General features: G+C 39.7%; 1 protein-coding gene across 3 annotated transcripts in view; it reads left to right on the top strand.

Moving 5' to 3' along the window:
- NALCN (sodium leak channel, non-selective) overlaps window positions 1–22,254 on the top strand; it is a 300,348-nt gene that overhangs the window by 250,813 nt on the left and 27,281 nt on the right. For all 3 annotated transcript variants that reach the window (XM_047871039.1, XM_047871030.1, XM_047871050.1), the window contains 12 exons: window positions 518–619; window positions 1,056–1,125; window positions 4,139–4,230; window positions 4,318–4,440; window positions 7,259–7,315; window positions 7,816–7,936; window positions 8,030–8,161; window positions 9,121–9,288; window positions 10,965–11,069; window positions 15,033–15,139; window positions 21,443–21,563; window positions 21,649–21,747. In XM_047871039.1, coding sequence (XP_047726995.1) covers window positions 518–619; window positions 1,056–1,125; window positions 4,139–4,230; window positions 4,318–4,440; window positions 7,259–7,315; window positions 7,816–7,936; window positions 8,030–8,161; window positions 9,121–9,288; window positions 10,965–11,069; window positions 15,033–15,139; window positions 21,443–21,563; window positions 21,649–21,747 — 1,297 coding nt within the window. The remainder of the gene's footprint in view (window positions 1–517; window positions 620–1,055; window positions 1,126–4,138; window positions 4,231–4,317; window positions 4,441–7,258; window positions 7,316–7,815; window positions 7,937–8,029; window positions 8,162–9,120; window positions 9,289–10,964; window positions 11,070–15,032; window positions 15,140–21,442; window positions 21,564–21,648; window positions 21,748–22,254) is intronic.

Raw genomic sequence — 22,254 nt, 5'->3', positions numbered from 1 at the left:
ATCACAGCTGTAATTGCTTCTCTTTACCACTAACTTTTGCCTCTAACTTTATGCTTTCCTATTGTCCTGGAGTTCTGCAAAATCTCCTTGGAACATATATTCTATCATCCCAGAGGCCTGGGTGGACAAATCCTTCCCCAGAGGGCTGTTATTAGAAACCTCCTTGTCTAAATGCAAAACCAACATCATGCCTACCTATGGTTAGGCTGGCCCTACCACTAGCAGAATCCTGATGGCACCTCTCCCCTTGGGTAGGGGGAGGCAGGTCGTGGTGGGCAGGAGATTTCTGTTTATTTTCTAGCACCACCGCGAAGCTCTGACAGTTCTGCTTTGTAAGTGTTCTTGACACAGAGCCTCAAGCCCATTTTCCTTTACGGTTATGGGTCATTTGCTGTGTTTTGCCTTATCATTGGTGTTTCCTTAAAAATAATAAGAATAATGAGCAGTTATGTATTATTCATCCCAAGTGTACAGATCATGCATTTATCTCGGGCTCCTTCTTTTTTTTTTTTCCTAGAGCTTGCACTCGACAGCGCATGCTGAGCGGATCATTTGAGGGGCAGCCAGCAAAGGAAAGGTCAATTCTCAGTGTGCAGCATCATATCCGCCAAGAGCGCAGGTAAATATACTGGGAGACAAGGCTGCAGAGAAACCAAGGAAAGGAGTTTTACAGGAAATGTTCTCTGTGCGCAGCCCAGGTTAGCAGACAAGCGTGGGTGAGGAACTTTGTTCTGTTTGCCAATGGCAACCATGATGAAACTCACAATCAGTTTCAAAGATTCAAAAAAATCTCGCAAAAACCTTTTCCTTGGTGATGGCCAAATTCTTGCTTTTAAGATCAGAAGGAAAAATTCTGAAATTTTCTAGATGGGATCAAAAACATTTGAATAAACTAAAGCTTCTGCTGAAAAGAGATAATAAGTATTTGTGATGTGTGTCATTGTGATGTGTGTTATTAACAGAAAAGTTGATTTATTTTGTTCTCATAATGGTCATTGCTTGAAAGTCAAAATTTGGTCTTAGATGTATCAATCTGTTGGTTGTGGTTGTTTTAGATCACTAAGACATGGATCCAACAGCCAGAGGATCAGCAGGGGGAAATCTCTTGAAACCCTGACTCAAGATGTAAGTTCTAAGCAATGCTTTGGATTTGGGAAGCATGATCATGAAAATTCATTTCGATGACTGTTTAGACAATTCCAGCACCTGTGTCCTTCTGTCACATTGTCCTGTCTCCATAAGACTTTATGCCAGAGGGAATCAGGAAACTCAAGAAGCAAATTCAATGGACAGTACAGAAGAGTGACCGTTAACTGTACAAAAATCTAGACATCCCACAAAACACATGTCTTCATTAAGATAGGCTGGGTGGCTCAGTCGGTTGAGCATCTGACTCTCAATTTCAGTTTAGGTCATGATCCCAGGATCATGGGATCAAGCCCCCTATCAGGCTCCATGCTGAGTGTGGAGGCTGCTTGAGATTCTCTCTCTCTCTCTCTCTCTCTCTCTCTGTCTCACTCGCTCTCCCTCTGCCCCTCCCCCACTCATGCTCTCCCTCTCTCTCTCTCTCCCCACCTAAAATAAATTTTAAAAAATTTTAAAAATTCAAAAATATAAATATAAAGATGACAATACAAAAGTGATATGTCAGTTGCATTTAACAGACATTAAAAACACTTAAAGCATTTTATAGAATTGATTTGCATCATAAACTTTAAACATTCACTGATTTCCAAATATTCCAGAATCTAGAGCCAGTGTCTAATTTCAGGGCTTTACATACTAAGAAATAAAATGTGATTTATAGAAGAATTTTTCTGTCAAAGACTGCATAATATTTCCCAAGATTTTCTTTGTTCTTCGACACTATGTCACTCATTTATTTATTAATGGACTCAAAAAATATTTACCAAGTGCTTATCACGTGCCAGGCCCTGTTCTAAGTGATGAGGAGTAGTGGGGAAAGAAGACAAAACTTCTGCCTTCCCGAAGCTTACATTTCAGGAAAAGAGACAAAAACTAAACAAGGAAACAAATATATAATCATTTCTGGGGGTGTTTTTGACTTATTGCCCACTATGTCTTCATTGCTGTGACAGTTTTGCTCTGTACTATAAAGAAAAATCAAATAATGTATAGAAACCAAAGATGGAGATTTGGGGGCAGGAAATTCTAGAGAAGATGGTCAGTGTTGGCGCCTCTGTATCAGACCAGAGACCCGAACGAAGGGAAAAAACAAGCCACATGAAAACCCAGGGAAACCCACGCAACCAGAACTCTAACCTCTGGGTTAGACTCGCAAGTGGCTATATCATGCCGATTTCTAAAAGAGACTTGAAAAGTATACATTAAGTAATTATCATTACTGGAGTCCTCATTAAAATACAGGTCTTAAGTTGAGTCTGGCTAAATTGGCAGAGTCCTGAATGTTCAGAGCCAAGGATGGTGTTTGAGAAAGGAGGTCTAGAAAGAGAAAGGTAGCAAGCCTTAGGGGTTTTGAGGTTTTGCTTGTCTTTTTTTTTTTTTTTTACCACTTTATCTCTTATTGTTAAGATTTTCTGGAGTTTCCAGCATAATCCAACTGCTTTCAATCTGTAGAAACTTCTGCCTTAAACTCTCTTAAGTGTTCCAGGCACAATTGACAATGGAAGACGTTGGTGATGAGAACCCCTGATACCATCATTACCCAATTTACAAGGTTCTAATTGGCAGACACATCTGTTAGCGCCATGATTTTTAAGGCAGAGCTCTGTCTGATATGATCTACCATATTATCTGCATGGAATTGTGATCGGATCCAACACATGGCCTGTGTACATTTAATTTGAGGACCAGGCATGTTGCATGGAGAAGATTTCTAGGAGAGAATTCAGAGAGGCAACACTAGTTCAAAGCACTTCCCTTCAGTGTGATTCAGTAGAAATATATAGTCTACTTAAGAACCAAATTAGAGCACAGCTTTGAAAATATGTGTTTAAATATACACAACAAAAGGCCCTGAATAGTCTCAATTCCAGAGGCTTAGTTCTTCTTCAAAGACTTTTTATGCTCTTTTCTACACAGGCATATAATGAAAACCCATCTCCCATCTTCTCCACAGCAAGGTTATGAAGTTCTGCTAATTTCCTAAGAAATCCCCCCTGATGTCATTTCCTCCATAACAGAAGCAATTTAAAACAGAGCTTCAGTTGTCTCACTTATTCCAAATGATAGAAGATACAGATAATTAAATCTAAGGAATAGTTGTGATAATATCTATCAGGTTATTTGAGCAATGGCCATCCATCTCCCAGGGAGTGAAAATCAGAGTCAGGGTCCTACATGCCCAGGCCCTCTCCCACCCTTCTGGCCTCATTGTCTCCTACCATGTGGACGCTCACCCACACGGCACGCTGGCTGGGCCGCACACAGGCAGACCCACCTCTCCTCTGGAAGAGCACATTTTTGCAGATACACAGCGACCTGCATATCCTTCCAGCCTACACTCAAATAACGTCTTTTTATTGAGGTCTGCTCTGACCTGTTTAAAGTTGGAGCCTTCTAGAGGCGCCAGGGTGGCTAAGTCTGTTGAGTGTCTGACTTTTGGTTTCAGCTCAAGGTCATGATCTCATGGTTTGTGAGATCGAGCCTGTGCTGACAGGGCAGAGCCTGCTCAAGATTCCCTTTCTCCCTCTCTCTCTGCCCCTCCCACACACTCTTTCTCTAAATAAATGGACAAGCTTTAAAAAAAAAAAAAAAAGATTTAAACTTGGAGCCTCCTAGCACTCTCTGTCCCCTTTGCTTTTTACCATAACACCAAACATTTTCTAACTCTCCCCATATTGTGTTTGAATTTTTATCTGTCTTACCTGACTAGAACATTAGCCCCACAGAGCTGGGTTTTATCCTTTATTTTTGCCTTTTGCCATACCCCCAGCACTACAACAGGGCCTGGCACATAATAGGTTCTCAATAAATATTTCTATTTTTAAAAAAATACCCTTTAGAAGGAAAAAAAAATACCCTTGCTAAGATGACTGTGGCCACTAAAAATGTATATGTTAAAATAAAGGTATTTCTTTCAGTTTCTTATAGGTGATATTTTCAGGCCTTCAGAAAAATCTTCCATTTTTATATGCCCCTTTTATTATATTTCTAGCATTCCAATACAGTGAGATACAGAAATGCACAAAGAGAAGACAGTGAAATAAAGATGATCCAGGAAAAAAAGGAACAAGCGGAAATGAAAAGGTACGGGGTCCTACGGTGTTTCTTATCTCTCGTTTCTGGATGGCAACCTTTCCCTTAGCCTTACTGTACATCAATTTCCCCTTCAAGGAAAGTGCAGGAAGAGGAGCTGAGAGAGAATCATCCATACTTCGACAAGCCACTGTTCATAGTTGGACGGGAGCACAGGTTCAGAAACTTCTGCCGGGTGGTGGTCCGGGCACGCTTCAATGCGTAAGTACACTCCATTTCAGCCAGGTGTTGGCCTGAGTCGTACAAACAGCAGGGGGGGTTGTCATACAAGGAAGAAGGAACATGTAATCCTAATGGGGTCACAAAATAAACTGTGGGCTAATTAATCATGCTGCTCCTCTTTGCTGAGCGGCCGACCAGGTGGAAAACAAACAAAGGTTGCAAGTAGTTCACATTTATATAAAACTCACGTTTGTAAAGCTCTGAAGAGCCATTTTTATTTGTTCATGTTTATATCAGCGTTACTAACTCCATATATTGTTTTGGAAATACCGAACCAAAGGGTAGGCTGAATGATACAGGGAAGGTCATTGCCCACACCTTTAGACTTATAGTTTCTGTGTTGTCAAAATACCCTAATTAGTTTCTTCTAGAATAATGTAAACAGAAATAAAGTTGACAAGTACTTCCATTACCAACTCTTATGAGATAAAAACCCGCTGGCTGATGTCTCTGTCCCTACTCACATGGAAGAAATGTGTAAGAGTCTGTCGGTGTGGTCAACACGGAGGACACTGCATTTGTGAGGACCCAAGCCAATTTTAGCAGACAGCCTAGTGGATAAAATGGAATTTTTGTCCTGCGTAACTTTAGTAAATACCCTGAAGACCTTAAGAGTCCCAGAGGAAGTGTGAAGGCTTTCCCTCTAAGTGGTTGTAACTTCCCTGATGCCATTATTAGTAACATATGATAATCATTATGTGTTATGGGCTGAATTGTGTGTATCCTCCTGCAAAAAAAAAAAAGGTTGTATATTGAAGCCTTAACCCCTAGTACCTCAGAATGTGACTTTATTTAGAAACAGCCTCTTTAAGGAGGTAATTAAATTAAAATAAAATGATTAAGGTGGGCCCTAATCCAATATGACTGCTGTCCTTATAAGGGGGAAATTTGGAGGCACCTGGGTGTCTCAGTTGGACTTTGGCTCAGGTCATGATCTCACAGTTCATGGGTTTGAGCACCGCATCAGGTTCTGTGCTGACAACTCAGAGCCTGGAGCCTGCTTCAGATTCTGTGTCTCCCTCTCTATCTGCCCCTTCCCGGCTCGTGCTCTGTCTGTCTCTCTCAAAAATGAATAAACATAAAATTTTTTTTTAAAAAAGAGGAGCAAATTTGGACACAGACTACCTATAGAGGAGAGTAATGTGAAGACACAGGGAAAAGACAGCCATCCACAATCGAAGGAGAGACACCTAGAACAGGTCCTTGCTTCACGGCCCCCAGAATCAACCAACCCTGCCCACACCTTCATTTCAGGCTTCTTGCCTCCCGAACTGAGAGAAAATGTTTCTGTTGTTTAAGCCACTCAGTCTGGTACTTTGTTACACCAGCCCTAGGAAACTAATGCAGTGTGGTAATATTTCAGAGCTGGAGGGCACCTCGGGAACCATTTGGTGTCATTTGTACCCACCCCCCTCCAACAGAGGAGAGCACTTAGGGCAGTAGAGGTTAAGGGCTTTTCTTGGGAACGTGAGCTAGTGCAAGGCTCTCTTCTGACTACCAATCTAGTGTTCTCTCTGCTGTTCTAGAAAGACCCTCACAGTTTAAAGCACCTGAATGATAATGATTAAATACTTCCCTGAGTGTTCACAAAGTAAAGAAAGAAGCCAGTAGTTTAGAGTTGATTTGATCAGTTCCCCAAGTGAGTGTTTCATCTGGAATTATCCTGTTGGCTGCCTCCATGCTAACATCTAATTGCTAATTCTCCACTTCATTTAGTGTGGACTGACTCTCCTTTTGTCAGCACAGCAGCTGATAAGGACTGAGAAAGACTTGTTAATCGGGAGCTCACACACACACACACACACACACACATACACACACACACACACACACATGCACACACACACACACACACACACACACACTGTCTGGGACTTCACTGAAGTTGGTTATGGGCTTCTAGAAAGTAAAACTTAAAAGTGGAGACACCAAGAAATCCTATGTAAATCACTCAACAAGATCACAGTTAAATACAGTAGGAAGAGCTCAATTTAATTTCTGGAGATTTAATTGAATAATCATGAGGAAAATCCTTGAACTGCTAAGGCCGAGATTTTAACTGAGTGTTTTTAAATGGAAGTCAAAATTCTACTTTGTAATATCCATGTCAAAAATTGTTGAGGGACTCCTGGGTGGCTCAGTTGATTGAGCATCCGACTTCAGCTCAGGTCGTGATCTCACAGTTCATGGGCTTTGTGCTGACAGCTCAGAGCCTGGAGCCTGCTTCAGATTCTGTGTCTCCCTCTCTCTCTCTCTACCCCACCCCCACACTCTGTCTCTCTCCCTCTCAAAAATAAATAGACATTTTAAAAAAAGTTGTTGAACAGAGGAGGGGCATGTAGGTGGCTCAGACGGTTAAGTGTCTGACTCTTAATTTCGGCTCAGGTCATGATCTCGAGGTTCACAAGATAGACCCCCATGTCAGGCTCTGCACTGAGAGTGTGCTGCCTTCTTGGGATTCTCTGTCTCCCTCTCTCTGCCCCTCCACTGCTCGCTCACTCTCTCTCTCTCTCAAAAAAAATAAACAAACATTAAAAAAAGAAATTGTTGAATGGAGTCATGAATTCTAAAATCAAATATTTTGAGAATTTTCAATTACTTTCACAAACATCAGCTGCAAACCCTCCTGCTTTTTCTTTCATCTAATGCTCTCTGCCTTCCAAAGGCACAGTTCCTGTATAATGTAATTTTATAGAGGATATAAAAGAAATTTTAGGTAGATACGATGTTTATAAATACCATGCTGCCAAATTATGCTTGCTATGCTGCAGAATTTTGTGTTTGTTCTCTCTTGCAGATCTAAAACAGATCCTGTCACAGGAGCTGTGAAAAATACAAAGTACCATCAACTTTAGTAAGCATTACAAAGTCTGTTTTCTGTGCACATTTGAAATTTCAATGTACTATTTTATGCTGCATAAAAATATAAAGATTACCTGTATTTTCTTGCCATATCGTGCTGTGAAATAGATAATTAGGGATTTTTTTTTTAATGCCAGTCATGGGGCACCTGGGTAGCTCAGTCAGTTGAGTGTCTGACTCTTGATCTCAGTTTAGGTCATAATCTCACACAGTTCATGGGACTGAGCCCCACGTCGGGCTCTGTGCTTACAGTGTGGAGCCTGCTTGGGATTTTCTCTCCCTCTTTCTCTCTCTGCCCCTCCCCTGCTCATGCACACACGCATGCGCATGCTCTCTCTCTCTCGCTCTCTCTCTCTCTCTCAAAAATAAATACATAAACATTTGCTTTTTAAAAAACGCCAGTCCTGCTTATAGAATCACAGAAGGATCATCTCTGACTCGCACAGCCTTCCCTAGAACAGTTGTTTCTCGGTTTTGTTTGGTCTTTGGCAGTGATTTGCTGGGATTGGTGACTTACCTGGACTGGGTCATGATCATCGTAACCATCTGTTCCTGCATTTCTATGATGTTTGAGTCCCCCTTTCGAAGAGTCATGCATGCCCCGACTTTGCAGGTACGGCTGCCAAATCTCAGCCCACAGCTCAGCAGACAACTGGGCTCCAGTTTTCCCCTTGTTGGTGACCCAGCTGCCTCTTGCCCATTTCAGATTGCTGAGTACGTGTTTGTGATATTCATGAGTATCGAGCTTAATCTGAAGATTATGGCAGATGGCTTATTTTTCACTCCAACTGCTGTCATCAGGGACTTTGGTGGAGTCATGGACATATTTATATATCTTGTAAGTCTCCAGTTATTTCCTAAATGTAAGATGTCATGGTTTTGTGAACTCTCCTGCATTTCTCAGTACCAGAGAAAGATACGTGAGTCCCAGAGGTTTAGATGTCATTACTGAGTTCTTAGGTCATCTATTGCAGGCAAATGAAGGGCATGCATGTAAAGTCTAAATAAAAAGCATTAAAAATGTCCATGGATATGGTTCACATACATCAACCACATTAATACACATGTAAGACATACATTAATAAGGTCTAAGAAATCTTGTTCGCACCCTGCAATCTTGTGGCTCCCATAAGGAAAAAAAATCTACACCATATAATTGATTGATGAGCTCCTCATTGCTAAAAGCAACCTAATGTGAGTATGATTGGACACTTTCAATTCCAATTTCTTTCAATTCCTATACACAAAATATCTGCCTAGACAAGATGACCATTCAACTGTTCAGCTAAACTAAATTGGGAAACCATAGGAAGGGAACTCAAAGAAATTTCATTTTTTCTGTATGTCCAAGAAGGCATAAAATCAATGTCTTTTCCAACATAACAAGGAGAATTGTGACCGTTAACATGTAGTATCTTTAGATCATCAGTAAAATAGTGAGAATCAGGTCAAGCATGAAGTTTAGTATCCTTGATCAAAGGAATTTCAATCTGAGCCTCCCATGTGTAAGTTAAAATAAGGTGCAGAATGCACTGGGGTACATGCACCCACAGTGTGGACACCCGCTTTTCATTTCTGTGTACAGCTAATGACTTTCCTGTGGGGCCACTAACAGGTCGATATTGGGTTGAGAGATCAGAGTTAAGAGATTGCATATATATGTAGTGAAAGCTTGTCCTACATGCTATGTGGAATCTCTGCTCAAGGAAAGTTGTATGCAGTTGGCTCTCAGAAAGTGTAGGTAGTGAAAGATATCAATTCTAGGGATTAATTCTAGGGATTATTTTCCCCTCCCAGGTGAGTTTGATATTTCTTTGTTGGATGCCTCAAAATGTGCCTGCTGAATCAGGAGCTCAACTTTTAATGGTTCTTCGGTGCCTGAGACCTCTGCGGATATTCAAACTGGTGCCCCAGATGAGGAAAGTTGTTCGAGAACTTTTCAGCGGCTTCAAGGAAATTTTCTTGGTGTGTTACATTTACCCTTTTGCCTCCCACTCACACAGCCCCACGCTGTAATGTAGTGAATGAGGGGACACCCTCGCTTGCCAAGGGTAAGTACAATCTTATTCATTGCCAGAGGACAAGAAAGGCACTAACAAAACACAACACACAGTCAGAAACTTTACCCATGGATGCTCTGACTGGTCAGTATATTTTCTTGATATAACTTATTCAATGAACGTTTTTAGTAAAGTATAATGAAAGCAAGAATCCCAGAGGTAGAATTTGCTAATACTTCCATTCTTAACTCGTGACCCTAATTTTTATTCTGAGTTTCAGTTTCCTTATCTAGAAATTAAAGGTGAGATTCAACACCACCTACTGTACAAATATTAGCAGTTAATAGATTTGGGCTTATTATTTCATTTTGTATGTCCCTAGTTTCTTACAGTGTAGACTCTGTCTCTAATCTTTGGAGTGTTAACATAAAACAACTTAAAAAAAAAGTAACATACAGGTATACCCCACTTTAAGTAACCTCAGGATACAGTAATAATACTAAAAATGTGATCGAAGGAGAAAACCTTGTTAGTTGAGCACTGACTTAGGGCCTTAGAAGAACTGGGCTGCAGAAAAGCAATGAGTAGGAGGCTCATTGCTCGCAATCTGTTACAGAAGGATCTGTGCCTTACAAAGGAGTGATCAAAGGGTTCTTTTTATTATTGATGAGTTCTGCTCATGCATGGAAATCCTGAATTAATTTACATAAGCTTATTTTACATCATGCTTTCTAGAAACACACCTATGGGGAGAGAACAGTTGTAGTTACAGTTGATTCTGAGGTATTTTAAAGACAGGTTGCGATGTTTCCATAGGCATAGAGTTGTTGATATTTTTAAAAGACATATTTGAAATCTCACATTTTCTTTGTGCTAAAGCCATAACATGGTGGCTTTTCACACAGCTGGAAATGAAGGAAAAAAGGATGTCATCACCTGACAGCTAATGTATATGCATCGTGGAGCCCTGATAGAATTTAGCAGAGAATTTATTTGTGCCTTTCTCCTGATGATGTTTTTGTAGCATTTTAGTATATTGAAGATATATGTTTAGATTATTCAACCAGCACAGATCAATGGTTCGTTCAGTGTTTTACTCTTTGCCACTCTTCTGTGCTGAGACCAAGGCACCATCCAGCAGAGGGAGCACCAATTAACAGACTTACTTCTTAGGACTCCATGATCTCAATCCTCTGTGTATAGCACTTTTGTGTGCCCTCATTGCTTACAAGAAAGCAAAACCTCTCTGTCTCTAATTTATGCTCTGCTTATAAGGAGAGGAATTCATTTTGAGAAAATAGGGGAAATATAATTATTTAAACATTTTTCTTTTGTTCCACTAATGTAGATTTCAAAATCAGAAAACCCTAAGCCATATCAAAAATACCTTAGCCCATTTTCCTACATGAAAGTCATATGTTTTTATTCTGAAAATCCAAAACCTGTTGTTAATTCCCTCCTTTTAACATTTCAGCAAGGCTAATTGAATGACCTGTGGTGGAGAAGTTAAATAATATCATGAAAAGACCAAGAATTTCATACCATGTTCTCCAAAAAGTTGTGTCCCTATCACTGTTCAAATCAAGCCTACTGTTTAATTTTTTACCAAGAGATATGATGTCTCACCAATTTTTTTTTCAGGTCTCCATTCTTTTGCTGACATTAATGCTTGTTTTTGCAAGCTTTGGAGTTCAGCTTTTTGCGGGAAAACTGGCAAAGTGCAATGATCCTAACATTATTAGAAGGGTAAGTTACTGCTTTCCTTCTTTTGGGAGAAAAAATTGAGTAGTTCACCACCCCTTGGTACACATGTGCTGACACTACGTTGATAACCCCCACGTAAGACTCAGAATTCTCTCTCCACCAACCCCTTCTGCTTAAAGGAGGCAGTCTGTTTCTTCTGGCTAGCACAGGTTTGTGGGATTAAAAGCACATTCCAGATTATTCTATTGTCTTCTGTTGTTTCAGTGTGGAACCTCTGTTGACACCTTTGGAATAGCCACTTACGATTCCAGATGCTTGTAGCTGTGAGGCTCGGACACTCTCCCTTTGGACTTCCCTAACTTAATCCTGTCACATATCAGCAAACAGCCCCCCAGAAAGGACAAGAGGCAAAGTTTAACTGTCATACCACTGTTCATTACTTCTCACTCCATCATTCTCTTCATTGGGAAGTCCAGAATCTTCCCCAATAAGACAGCTAACAAAGACCCAAGCTTGCTTCCTCCGCTACTGCCCTTTGCCTTATCTTTCTTCAGTCAGTGTTAGTAAGTGGAGGCCGGCTCCTGGGTGACCCCAGGGTTTCATTTGCTGAACATAATGGAGTGAATACATTGCATCTTGAATAAGGTGGACAGCTCTCCTCTGAATGACCTGTCAGAGCCTCAAGTTCCTTTTGTCTTCCTTCTTTGTGTGTCCACCCTTTGCTGTCTTCAATGTCTTCTCTGTTCAGCTGGCAGAGAAGAGCATAGAACTCCCTCCATGCCTGAGGGTTTCGGTCAGGGCCAAAAGCAGCACACCTCACTTCAACACACATTTCACCAGCAAGAGCTTGGCCTCCTGAGGCAGGTGGGAGAATGCAACAGGTGGCTCAGTGATGTGTCCTGCAGAAAAACAGGATGAGTGTGGTTACAATCAGCCATCACTGCTACACTATCCGGTGTGCCTTCCCTTAGGATTCTGCCCTATATTCAAGTGGATTCATGAAGTGATCCAAGTACTGCTAACGTACAAACAGCGAAAGCATTTCCTCTTTCATCCAGGTAAAATAATGCCTTAAGTCCATTAAGACGCACATACTCAAAAGGCCTAATACAGCTGAACTATAATACCTATTTCTATGTTTCCAACAAATATGGCTATCTAATACAGATTTTACATCAGTATGAAAATTTCTACATTTTCAGAGCTACTGACTGTAAAAATTATTCATTCTCTGATGGTTATAAAATGCATCTTTGCCCAATCAAAGTACATTATCAATTATGTTAATAGTGAGGATTTCAGTAAGTGGCAGAGCAGAAGAGACACCACCTGTGTCTCCAGACATTCCAGGAACTTCGATAAACCTGAGAAGACATAACAAGGAACATGGTATAAAGGTCATGATGTATCAAATTAGCTAACGAAGGAGGTAATAGAGAACTGATGTGTTAATCCACAAGCTCAGGTAAGCCAAGAAGGGTTAGTTTAGATTCCCACTGAATAGAGGCCGAAAAGATGACAACAACATTTCAAGATGAAACCTACGAGGAATTTTGCAGGACTCAGTATATTAATAACGGCTTAAGAGCATTGTGATTTTACACTCTCTGCTCATACCCAGACCTGGCTAAGGATAGAAGTACAAAGAGGATAAAGAACTTGTCCAAGGTCACCCTAAAATAAATGGGGAAGCTAAGATTCATGTCAAGGCAGCATGGCCCCAAATTCCTTGCTTTTCACCAGGATGCCAGACAGCCTCACCCACTCAAAGCTGGGCTCCCATGGGCTCAGAAAGACAAACTGGAAGAGGCCCAAGAGGCCAAATATATCATGGGGCCTCTATTTGATACACCACAGCACAGCCAACAGGAATAATGTTGTAGATGAATGTGTAGGGTTACTATGAGAACTTAACTGCAATATATTTTAACTGAAAAAGTGGGCTATGGAAGAGTAAAAACTGTACGATCACATATATGCATAGGAAAAAAAACCTGGAAGTCTATATGCCAAAATGTCAACTGTGTTTATCTTTGGGTTATTGTAGGTAAGTTTATCCACGCTTTTTAAGTTAAAGAGATATCATTGGTGTAAGAAGGCTTTTTATTCTAAGGAATTTTACTGGCAATCCAAAGAGAAGTAATATTGGTATTCACTAAACTAGTGGAAATAAGAATGGAGATGAGGCCCAAGCGGGATGGGGAAAGCCATAGACAATTCTGCATCTTGATGCTGGGGGCCGACAAGGTGCTGGCCCACGGACAGAAACCGGGAAGCTGGGAGGACGCAAGGCTGAAGGCTGAAGGTGACTTTAACTAGGTTAGACTTTGAAGTTCCATTGAAATATCCCAAGTGTATACACATTATACCCAGGAAAGGGGTTTAGGTTCAAAACATGACAATCACAGGCAAAGAAAGAAAGATAAAACAAAAAGAAGAATAAAGACAGAAAATGAGTGAAAATCTTCTTACTCATGTTTTAGTTTTAAAGTCTTTTAAAAACAATGTTATTGGAGATATAATTCACATACTGCACAATTCACCCACTCGGAGTGTACAATTCAATAGTTTTTAGCATATCCAGAGTTGTACAATTGTCAGGCTTAGAACATTTTTCTAAATGTTTATTTATTTTGAGAGAGAGAGAGACAGCACAAACGGGGGAGGGGCAGGGAGAGAGGGAGAGAGAATCCCAAGCAGGCTCCACACTCTAGTGTGGAGCCTGATGTGGGGCTTGATCCCATGAAACGTGAGATCATGACCTGAGCTGAAATCAAGAGTTGGATGCTCAACTGACTGAGCCATCCAGGTGCCCCAGGCTTAGAGCATTTTTATCACCTCAAAAAGAAACATTATCTTTTAAGTTTCACCCTTATACTCCTGACACCCCCATCACAAAACAACCACAAAACTACTTTCTGCCTTATAGAGTTCCTTGTTTTTGACTCTTATATGAATGGAATCATCTAACATGTGATCATTAGTGGCTGACTTCTTTAATTTAGCATAATGTTTTCGAGGTTCATCCATGCTGTAGCGTAGGTCAGTGCTTCATTCCTTTGTAGGACTGAAAAATATTCCATTGCATGGATACACCATATTTTATTGATGTAACTTATTCATCCACTATGAACATTTGGATCATTTCCACCTTTTGGCTATTATAATTAATGCTATTTACAATAATAATGACATAAACATTCACGTACAAGTTTCATGTAGATATCTGTGTTCATTTCTCTTGGATAAATACCTAGGGGTGGAATTTCTGGGTTCTCAAGTAATTCTTTGTTTGATTGTTTGAGGACCTGTTTTCCAAAGTGGCTGTAGCATTTTCCACTCACACCAGCAGTGTGTAAGGGTTCTAGTAGGAGGATTCCAATTTCTGCACAACCTCGTCAAAGTTTATTTGATTTTTGATGATAGCCTTCTTAGTGGATGGCACGTGTTATCCCATCATGGTTTTGACTTGCATTTTCTGGCTGAATAATGACACTGAGCATCTTTTCATGTTCTCATTGGCCATTTGTATGTCTTCCTTGAAGGAATGTCTGTTCAGATCCTTTGCCTACTTGCAAATGTTTCTAGCGTAAATTTTTACCACTCATCTCTGCAGTCCTTGTCCCTGTTTGCTGGATAGCTGCCCACATCACTGTTATCACATAAAAACCTCTGTTATTCAGGGTGCCTAGGTGGCTCAGTCGGTTAAGCTTCTGACTCTTGATTTTGGCTTAGGTCATCATCTCATGGTTTGTGGGAGGGACCACTCACCAGGCTCTTTGCTGACAACGTGGAGCCTGCTTGGGACTCTGTCTCTCTCCCCTCTCTCTGCCCATTCCCTGCTCATGTGCAAACGCTGTCTTGCTCTCTCTCTCTCAAAAATAAGTAAATAAATATTTTTTTAAAAACCTGTTATTCTAGGTTAAAATGTGCTTTCTTATCTTTTATCTTTTTGGAGTTCATTTTCTGACCAGGCTCCCTCTGACCTGTTTTCTTCTATTTTAGGAGGATTGTAACGGCATATTCAGAATTAATGTAAGCGTGTCCAAGAACTTAAATTTAAAATTAAGACCTGGAGAGAAAAAGCCTGGATTTTGGGTGCCCCGTGTTTGGTAAGCATTTCAGAAAAAGATCCTGAAGAATGCGATATTTATCAGTATAAGGTTTTAAATCAATAAAATTTGGCATGAAAAGTAATTTTGCCAGAGGTGCTAAAATGATTTTAAATAATACAAGGCAAAGCCCTGAATTACAACAGGATGCAAAAATACAGTAAATGAGAGAGCAAGTGGTACACTGAGTCCCATGTTGTTTCATGTAACTAATGGATTATCACCCCTCTATTTTTCTAATACTTTGAAGTATGTAACTCGATTCGCATGGCATTAAAAATTAGTGAGGCTTAAAAGACAAAGATTTTCTATCAAATTAAAACCAAACTCGTCCTGAGTTTATATCTTTAAGGGAGAATCTGATATCCTCATAACAGTTGTATAGAAGCCCAAATCAGAAAGCTGTTTCAATTTTAAAACGCATTTACATGGAAGGATTTCCATTATTGAAACGCCGGAAAGGAGTAATCAGTAACACAAATGATTATATCTAACTTTCTCTTTAAAATTCATTTTTCCTGAAAATGAGTTTTCAAAGCACTTACATCAAAGCTAGAAGTGCCTAGTACCTTCTTTTTCATCCATTTTACTAATGGCGATGAATGAAATCTCTCAGTGGGCTTCATTGATGAACTAAGTGTCCTATTAACTTCATTTGTCCTTTTAAATAGTCATCTGTTTTCTTTTTTTTTTTTCATTTTACCTCTTAGAATAACAAGTGAACCACAGCAAAGACTCTGCTTTTGTCACAATTGATGTTTTCTAGGAAATGTCAAAACTCTTTAAAAGAAATTGCATTTCACCCAGTTGCACCCTTAGGACCCATTGCTACCAGCTTTGGCATTTCACTGTTGTGAAATTCACTTTTAAAAACAATTCAGTACAACTTATACTGGGTTTTTATTTTTTTCAATACCAAAAAATTATGAAAAAAAAAAAGATGAATTTGACTGTGTGGCTTCAGCTGGAGCAGGAAGTACATAACACACAAAGATATCCTTATCCCAGTGCTAACTATAAAAGAAGTCTAATTTATATTAAAATAAAATATGAAAGAAACATAAAAAGTTTATTTTTTGTGAGGTGAAAACGCATTATTATACCATAAATAATTTATTTATATCAAGACATCAAATGGTTTTTTTTTTTTCCTGCTGTTTTGGAATTTTGGCAAAAGCTTCAAAGCTGAGGTCACTAAGAGATAAAATTTCATTATATTCCAAAGAAAGCAACATTGCCAGTCCCAGCTGAACTTCCTAAAAGATTATCCACCTCCATCACCCAGCTCCAGGAAAAGAAAACACTATATCCTCAGAGACAGCATCGTGAAATTGAGTGAATTCAGTAGACGGTGCTGTGGTCGCTCCTGCTTTACTATGGGAAGAGGTCAAGGGTGCTTGTCTCCCCAGCTGAGTGAGTCCCCATGGGGACTGCGTGATATCAGAGATTGATGAGGCAAGAAGAGACACTCATGTAGGCAAGCGCTCTTCACCATCTGACAGGGGAGTTATCAGTGTTGGAGGCTCCAAATCATCACTGCCTCGGGCCAGTGATCTGAGCCATCGTGATGGAACTCTGCTCCAAAGAGCTATGTGCTGGAGGGGGGTGCTCCTATTGGAGAGGCTGTGGGGATGTTTCCAGGAATGGGAACTGAGAGTCACCTGAAGACTACTCTCAGCAGGAATGACACAATGGGGCACCCTCGTGCTGGAGGATGTTTCAGAATCTAGTGTATTAATAGAAAATTTGAGGTATAATAAAGTCAACAGATCGAAAGACAATTGTCATTGAAGAGCTGGTTTGTTACTCATAGTTCCCACTATGGGGCAAACCACACCACAGGAGGCCACACAGGGAAGCCCCAGGGTCAGTCATGAGGCAGAGGGAAAAAGGGAACTGTGGACCAGAGCCTTTATTGTGGTTTCCTTGAGTTGGAATGGGTGAGTCAGGGCAAGCAGGCTTAGGATTAGCTAGTTGAGTAACTTCAATGGGCTCTGAGACACAGGGCTCTCCCTAGTGCTCTGCTACCTGGTGATCAGGGCAGGTGGATAGTGACCCAAAGGGTGGAAGCCTGATAAAGGAGGTAGTTGGGGCTGTAGACTCTGGGTTGGTTGGTCTGTATTTGACAAGCAAGCCCTAGGGGCTCCTGGGTGGCTCAGTCGGGTAAGTGTCCAACTTCAGCTCAGGTCATGATCTCGCGGTTCATGAGTTCAAGCCTGGCATTGAACTCTGTGCTGACAGCTCAGAGCCTGGACCCTGCTTTAGATTCTGTGTGTTTCTCTCTCTCTCTCTCTCTCTCTCTGCCCCTCCCCCAATTGCTCTCGGTCTCTCTCTCCAAAGGTAAATAAACATTAATTTTTTTTTTGAAAAAAAGAAAAGCAAGCCCTAGAAAGGACTCTTCCAAGGAGATGGGAGGGTGATGAGAGAGGCAAGAGGCCAAGGCAGGGTGATTCAAGCATTTTATCAGGTTGTCCAGAGCAAAGTGTGTCCAACACATGCATGGAGGACAGACATTAAAGTATCAAGTGTACAGAAACTAGGAACATGGCAGGCAGTGGGTTCCATGAAAGAATAGTTGCTATGACCAGAGCAACAGTGGCCAGTGGCCAGGAGTGTGAGCTATGTGGAATTTAACCTCATTTATCTACGTCCAACTGCATCCCACTGCCATCTTGTTAAGAATCAGATGGTGGCCTGAAGAGGAAGAGGGAACAGAGTGGTCAGCCCTCTTCTTCCCTCCTCAAACCATGGGTCAGGCTGAGAGGCTGAGGATAGGGTCCTTAAATAGGTTATGGGAACAAGGGTTTGACGTAGAACAAAGTGGACTTTTCAGAATGAGACTCCTATAACTGAAAGTGACAAAAAAGCTTTGGGATCTCCAAGATGTCAGGAAGGGAGCTAGAACCCACTGGAAGGCAGTGTTGGGAGAAAAGTAAACCTGTTGCCAGTTGTACCCTCTGACATTCAGCTTATTCCATAAAAATCCAAATTAACTGAAATGCAATGTTTCATGTAAGTTATTATTTGGTGTTTCAAGTTCAATGGCACTTTAAAAGCATAAGCTGATAGAGGGGCATCACTTGAACACCATAACAATAATGCTTGTCCATTTGTCCAGAATACCATGACTTGGGTTAGTTTTGGTAAAATAAAAATCTTTTGTCAAATAAACACCAGCTATAACTATGATAATTTTTACATTTTCCTTTGTTAGTAAGCTCATCAAGAGTTAGCAGCCAAGATGTTATAGTTTTATATTGGCAAATTTATGATTAAGAAAATAACATATCTGGAGAACTGGCATTAGGGAATGCTTTGATAATTATAATTAGGAAGGCTATAAATATGCGCTACCTAATTCAGGAGATAGTCAGGCTTCTATATTCTCTGTTCAGATGAGTACATTCATCTTCTTCTGAATCACTCAGACTTGATGAGATAAAAATTACCTTGGTAAAAAGTATAAAATATATATATTACAAATATTGTGTGTTTTGTTTTAAGCAGAGGTCTGGGACATAGGAAAATGGGATGCATAAGAGATATCAAAAAAAAGTATTCAGTTTCAATAGATATATTCATTGAGTGCTTACTATTCTCCAGACATTACGCTATTACTGGGGACAAGCTATGGCCCCCAACCCCTAGGAGCTTGAAATGTAATAGAGAACAGGAGATAATATTACAAATAATGTAATATGATTTTCTAAAGGCTTTGATGCTACATAAATCAAATTAGCTCACTGGAAGCTTACCTGGAGTTGACTTCTAGGTAATTTTAAATTATAGTGTGATACATTCTAGGCAGAAGATCAGATTTTTGTTGAGTCTACAGCTCAAACAATTTGAGTATGCTCTTTAAGGAGAAGAATATAAATCTATCTCACTTTTGTAAGTTTAACAGAAACATGACTACTTCCAGCATCTTGGAAGAGCCATTTTGGATAGTGTTGCCCCCTGTATTTCTACATCCAAGGGCTCAGGCTGAGCTCCTCTCCTCCTGGGGGCTCCTTCTTCCCAAAGGAACAACCCTCTTTATCGCAATCTTGGGATCTTGGGGGCTTTTCACGGGGAGGTAGAAGATTAACAAAACTGTAAGGTTAGAACCAATGTCTTAGTTTTCTCAATTGGATGGACAAGAGTATGATATTTTTAAATTTTTTTAATTAACTGGAAAAGATTATATACAACATTATATACATATATTATTATATATTATACTATATGTATATGATTATATATTATATACAGGCTTCCACATCAAGGAAGGGTGACAGGAAAATTACAACAATGGATTAGGCTTGGGATTTATTGAAGTCCTCTGTAGTTATAGGTAAAGTTTAAAACTTTCCAATTTTAGTAGCATGAACATAGCATGAACATCTTAGATGATTAAAACTGATACTTATTTTTTTAATGTGATGTACTCTTCCAACTATTTAAGTCTGTGATTCTCCATTTTATTTTTCTTGGTTTAGCCTAAAAGTGTATTTTTAACATATTCTAACTTCTAAAGGATGTGGAACATGAAAGTACTTTGGGATGCTGCATATTCAGCTAAAAAAGCACTTTTACATAAAGAAAATGGATGGGTAAGAAAGTTCAACATCAGATCCGAGAGCTGGCCTGCTTAGCTTTAAAAAAAATCCTTATTCAAGAAAACTGTGGCATCTGCAGAATCCTTACAGCTTCTGTCTGCTGTAAAATATATTAAATTTAATTGAAACCCCAAAGGAAGAAATGGTGGAAAAATCCAAGAGAATATGCTTATACTTTCATATGTAAAAAATATAAATCAGAATCCCAAAATAGGAATTTCTGAGTGGGGCTTTTGCACTATGTGGAAAACGTTTCTACCAATCATCCTTAAACCTTAGGAGCAAGTCAGTTTAGTTGTATGGTTTCTTATTAGATCCCCATCTATTTAATGCTTTAAAAAAGAAAACTTATAAAGGTGTATTGCATGATTGTTTCTATGATGTTAAAATTATATATATATATGGTGGTAGAGGGGCACCTGGGTGGCTCAGTTGGTTAAGTGGGCGACTCTTGATCTCAGCTCAGGTCTTCATCTCAGGGTCATGAGTTCAAGTCCCGCATTGGGCTCTGTGCTGTACACGATGCCTACTTTAAAAAAAAAAAAGGTGTAGAAAAATACTAACCCAGATTTTCTCCAGAGTATCACCTTCTGTGAAGGTTAAATTTTGATAAATGAGCTAATAGGAAAAAAAATGATCAAAATATAATTTGGCCATGCTTCTATAGGGCCACTTTTTTTAGTAGTCCTGGGACCAATTCTCCATCAAACTCAGGAAATACAGTGATAGTCATGACTTTGCAGTGTGTAGTTGTCTAGGTCTTGTAATTATTTTAAATAGTCTAATAAGAGGAAAAAGGAAAACAGTGAAATCTTCTATGGACAAGAAAAATGTTAGACAAGACCCATAATGACTAAGGGAGATGTAATATATTAAAAAAAAAATCACTTCCTTTCATGGGAAGAAAAAAGTAAAAACATGTTAGTAAAAACAAAAAATGCAATATGCCCCCTCAAAAAAAAAAACGAAAACAAAAACAAACAAACAAAAAATAATAGTGGAGCCAAAGTGTTTTAAATACCAGCAATCAAGTGTGGATGTAGACAGCATACTGCAATGTTGGGGTCTACAAGAAGTCTCTGTTAAGAACACCCAGAGTTAGTGAGAGAGAAAAAAATCCAACTGGGAGAGAATGATCTGGAAACATGTAGGCTACCAGCAAACACCTCTGGCCGCTCAGGGACTTCCAAATGCATCACTACTTTACAAAGTGATGTTCCCATGATGTCACAGAATTAAAGAAAGTGGCTAGATTCTACTCTTTTTATACTTGCTATATTAACATCAGGAATTGTAATTTATCCTTTAGAGAAGTTTTCAATTTTAAAACTATTGCAAAATTTGTATCCAAACTCCAGCACCCCTTTGTGAGAATATGCTATGCAGTTTATAACCAGAAAGCATACTTCCAGCCCTCCATAGAATCAGGACGAGCCAGAAACGTTAAGGAACCTCTAGAGCCAGAACTTGAACTGTTGTGTTTTGTTGTTCGTTAAGAACACCCTATGATTACCTAATAATTAATTAAATTTTAAGAAATAATAACATATTCATGCACTTTTCTGATTTAGCAAATGAATGCCAGCTAGCCCGCCTTCCAAATGCTAAGTACACCCCGCACCCAAGATTGGAAAGAACTACAGATATTTGCCTTAGGGTGCTTCTCATCGGAATTTCACAGAACATTCTTCTTTCTGACTTGCAGGGCAAATCCTCGGAATTTTAATTTTGACAATGTGGGAAATGCCATGCTGGCATTGTTTGAAGTTCTGTCCCTGAAAGGCTGGGTGGAAGTGAGGGATGTTATTATTCATCGTGTGGGGCCGGTAAGCAAGCACACGGAATCCTTTGAATGTGTCAACAGCTGCTCTCATTTGCTTTGATGAATAACCGTATTTTTCATTTATACAGATGCACGGGATCTACATTCATGTGTTTGTATTCCTGGGTTGCATGATTGGACTGACCCTTTTTGTTGGAGTAGTTATTGCTAATTTCAATGAAAACAAGGTAAGAATTCTTGGTTTGAATACCACAGGGTTTATTCTTTTCTAGCCACTTGCTTTGAGCTCTCTTTTTCTCACACGGCATGAAGTCGCATTAAACCATAATGTGACTGGTGTAAATAATCTCTATAACTATTTTACAAGCTACCTCATCGCTGCCTTTCAGGCACATTATTTAAGAGCACAGTTCTCTCACGAAATTTCCCCTTTTGGTGATGGTGTCATTAATTCGCTGACAACTGAAAGGCACATCTCCTATTGTTCAAATTGAAAGGATGTGCAGCAAGTTATTAAAATACAATAGCTGAACTAACTGTGCACTGATTGCAGGTAATATTACTTTCACACAATGTAAATTGGATGCTTCTTTGTAACGCTATAGGTGAACTCAGAATTTTGATGGGGCTGGGGTGCAGTAGAAATGTTAAATCCTAATTCATTGAATATAAAGAAGATTTTCTAATTTCATATAAAAACTTTACATACTTTATGAACTCGGGAAGCATGCTGA

The sequence above is a fragment of the Prionailurus viverrinus genome, chromosome A1 (genome assembly GCF_022837055.1).
Source record: "Prionailurus viverrinus isolate Anna chromosome A1, UM_Priviv_1.0, whole genome shotgun sequence".
In the NCBI taxonomy this organism is placed as follows: Eukaryota; Metazoa; Chordata; class Mammalia; order Carnivora; family Felidae; genus Prionailurus; species Prionailurus viverrinus.
Note: the sequence above shows the minus strand (reverse complement) of the source record. Positions and strands in the feature narration are given on the sequence as shown.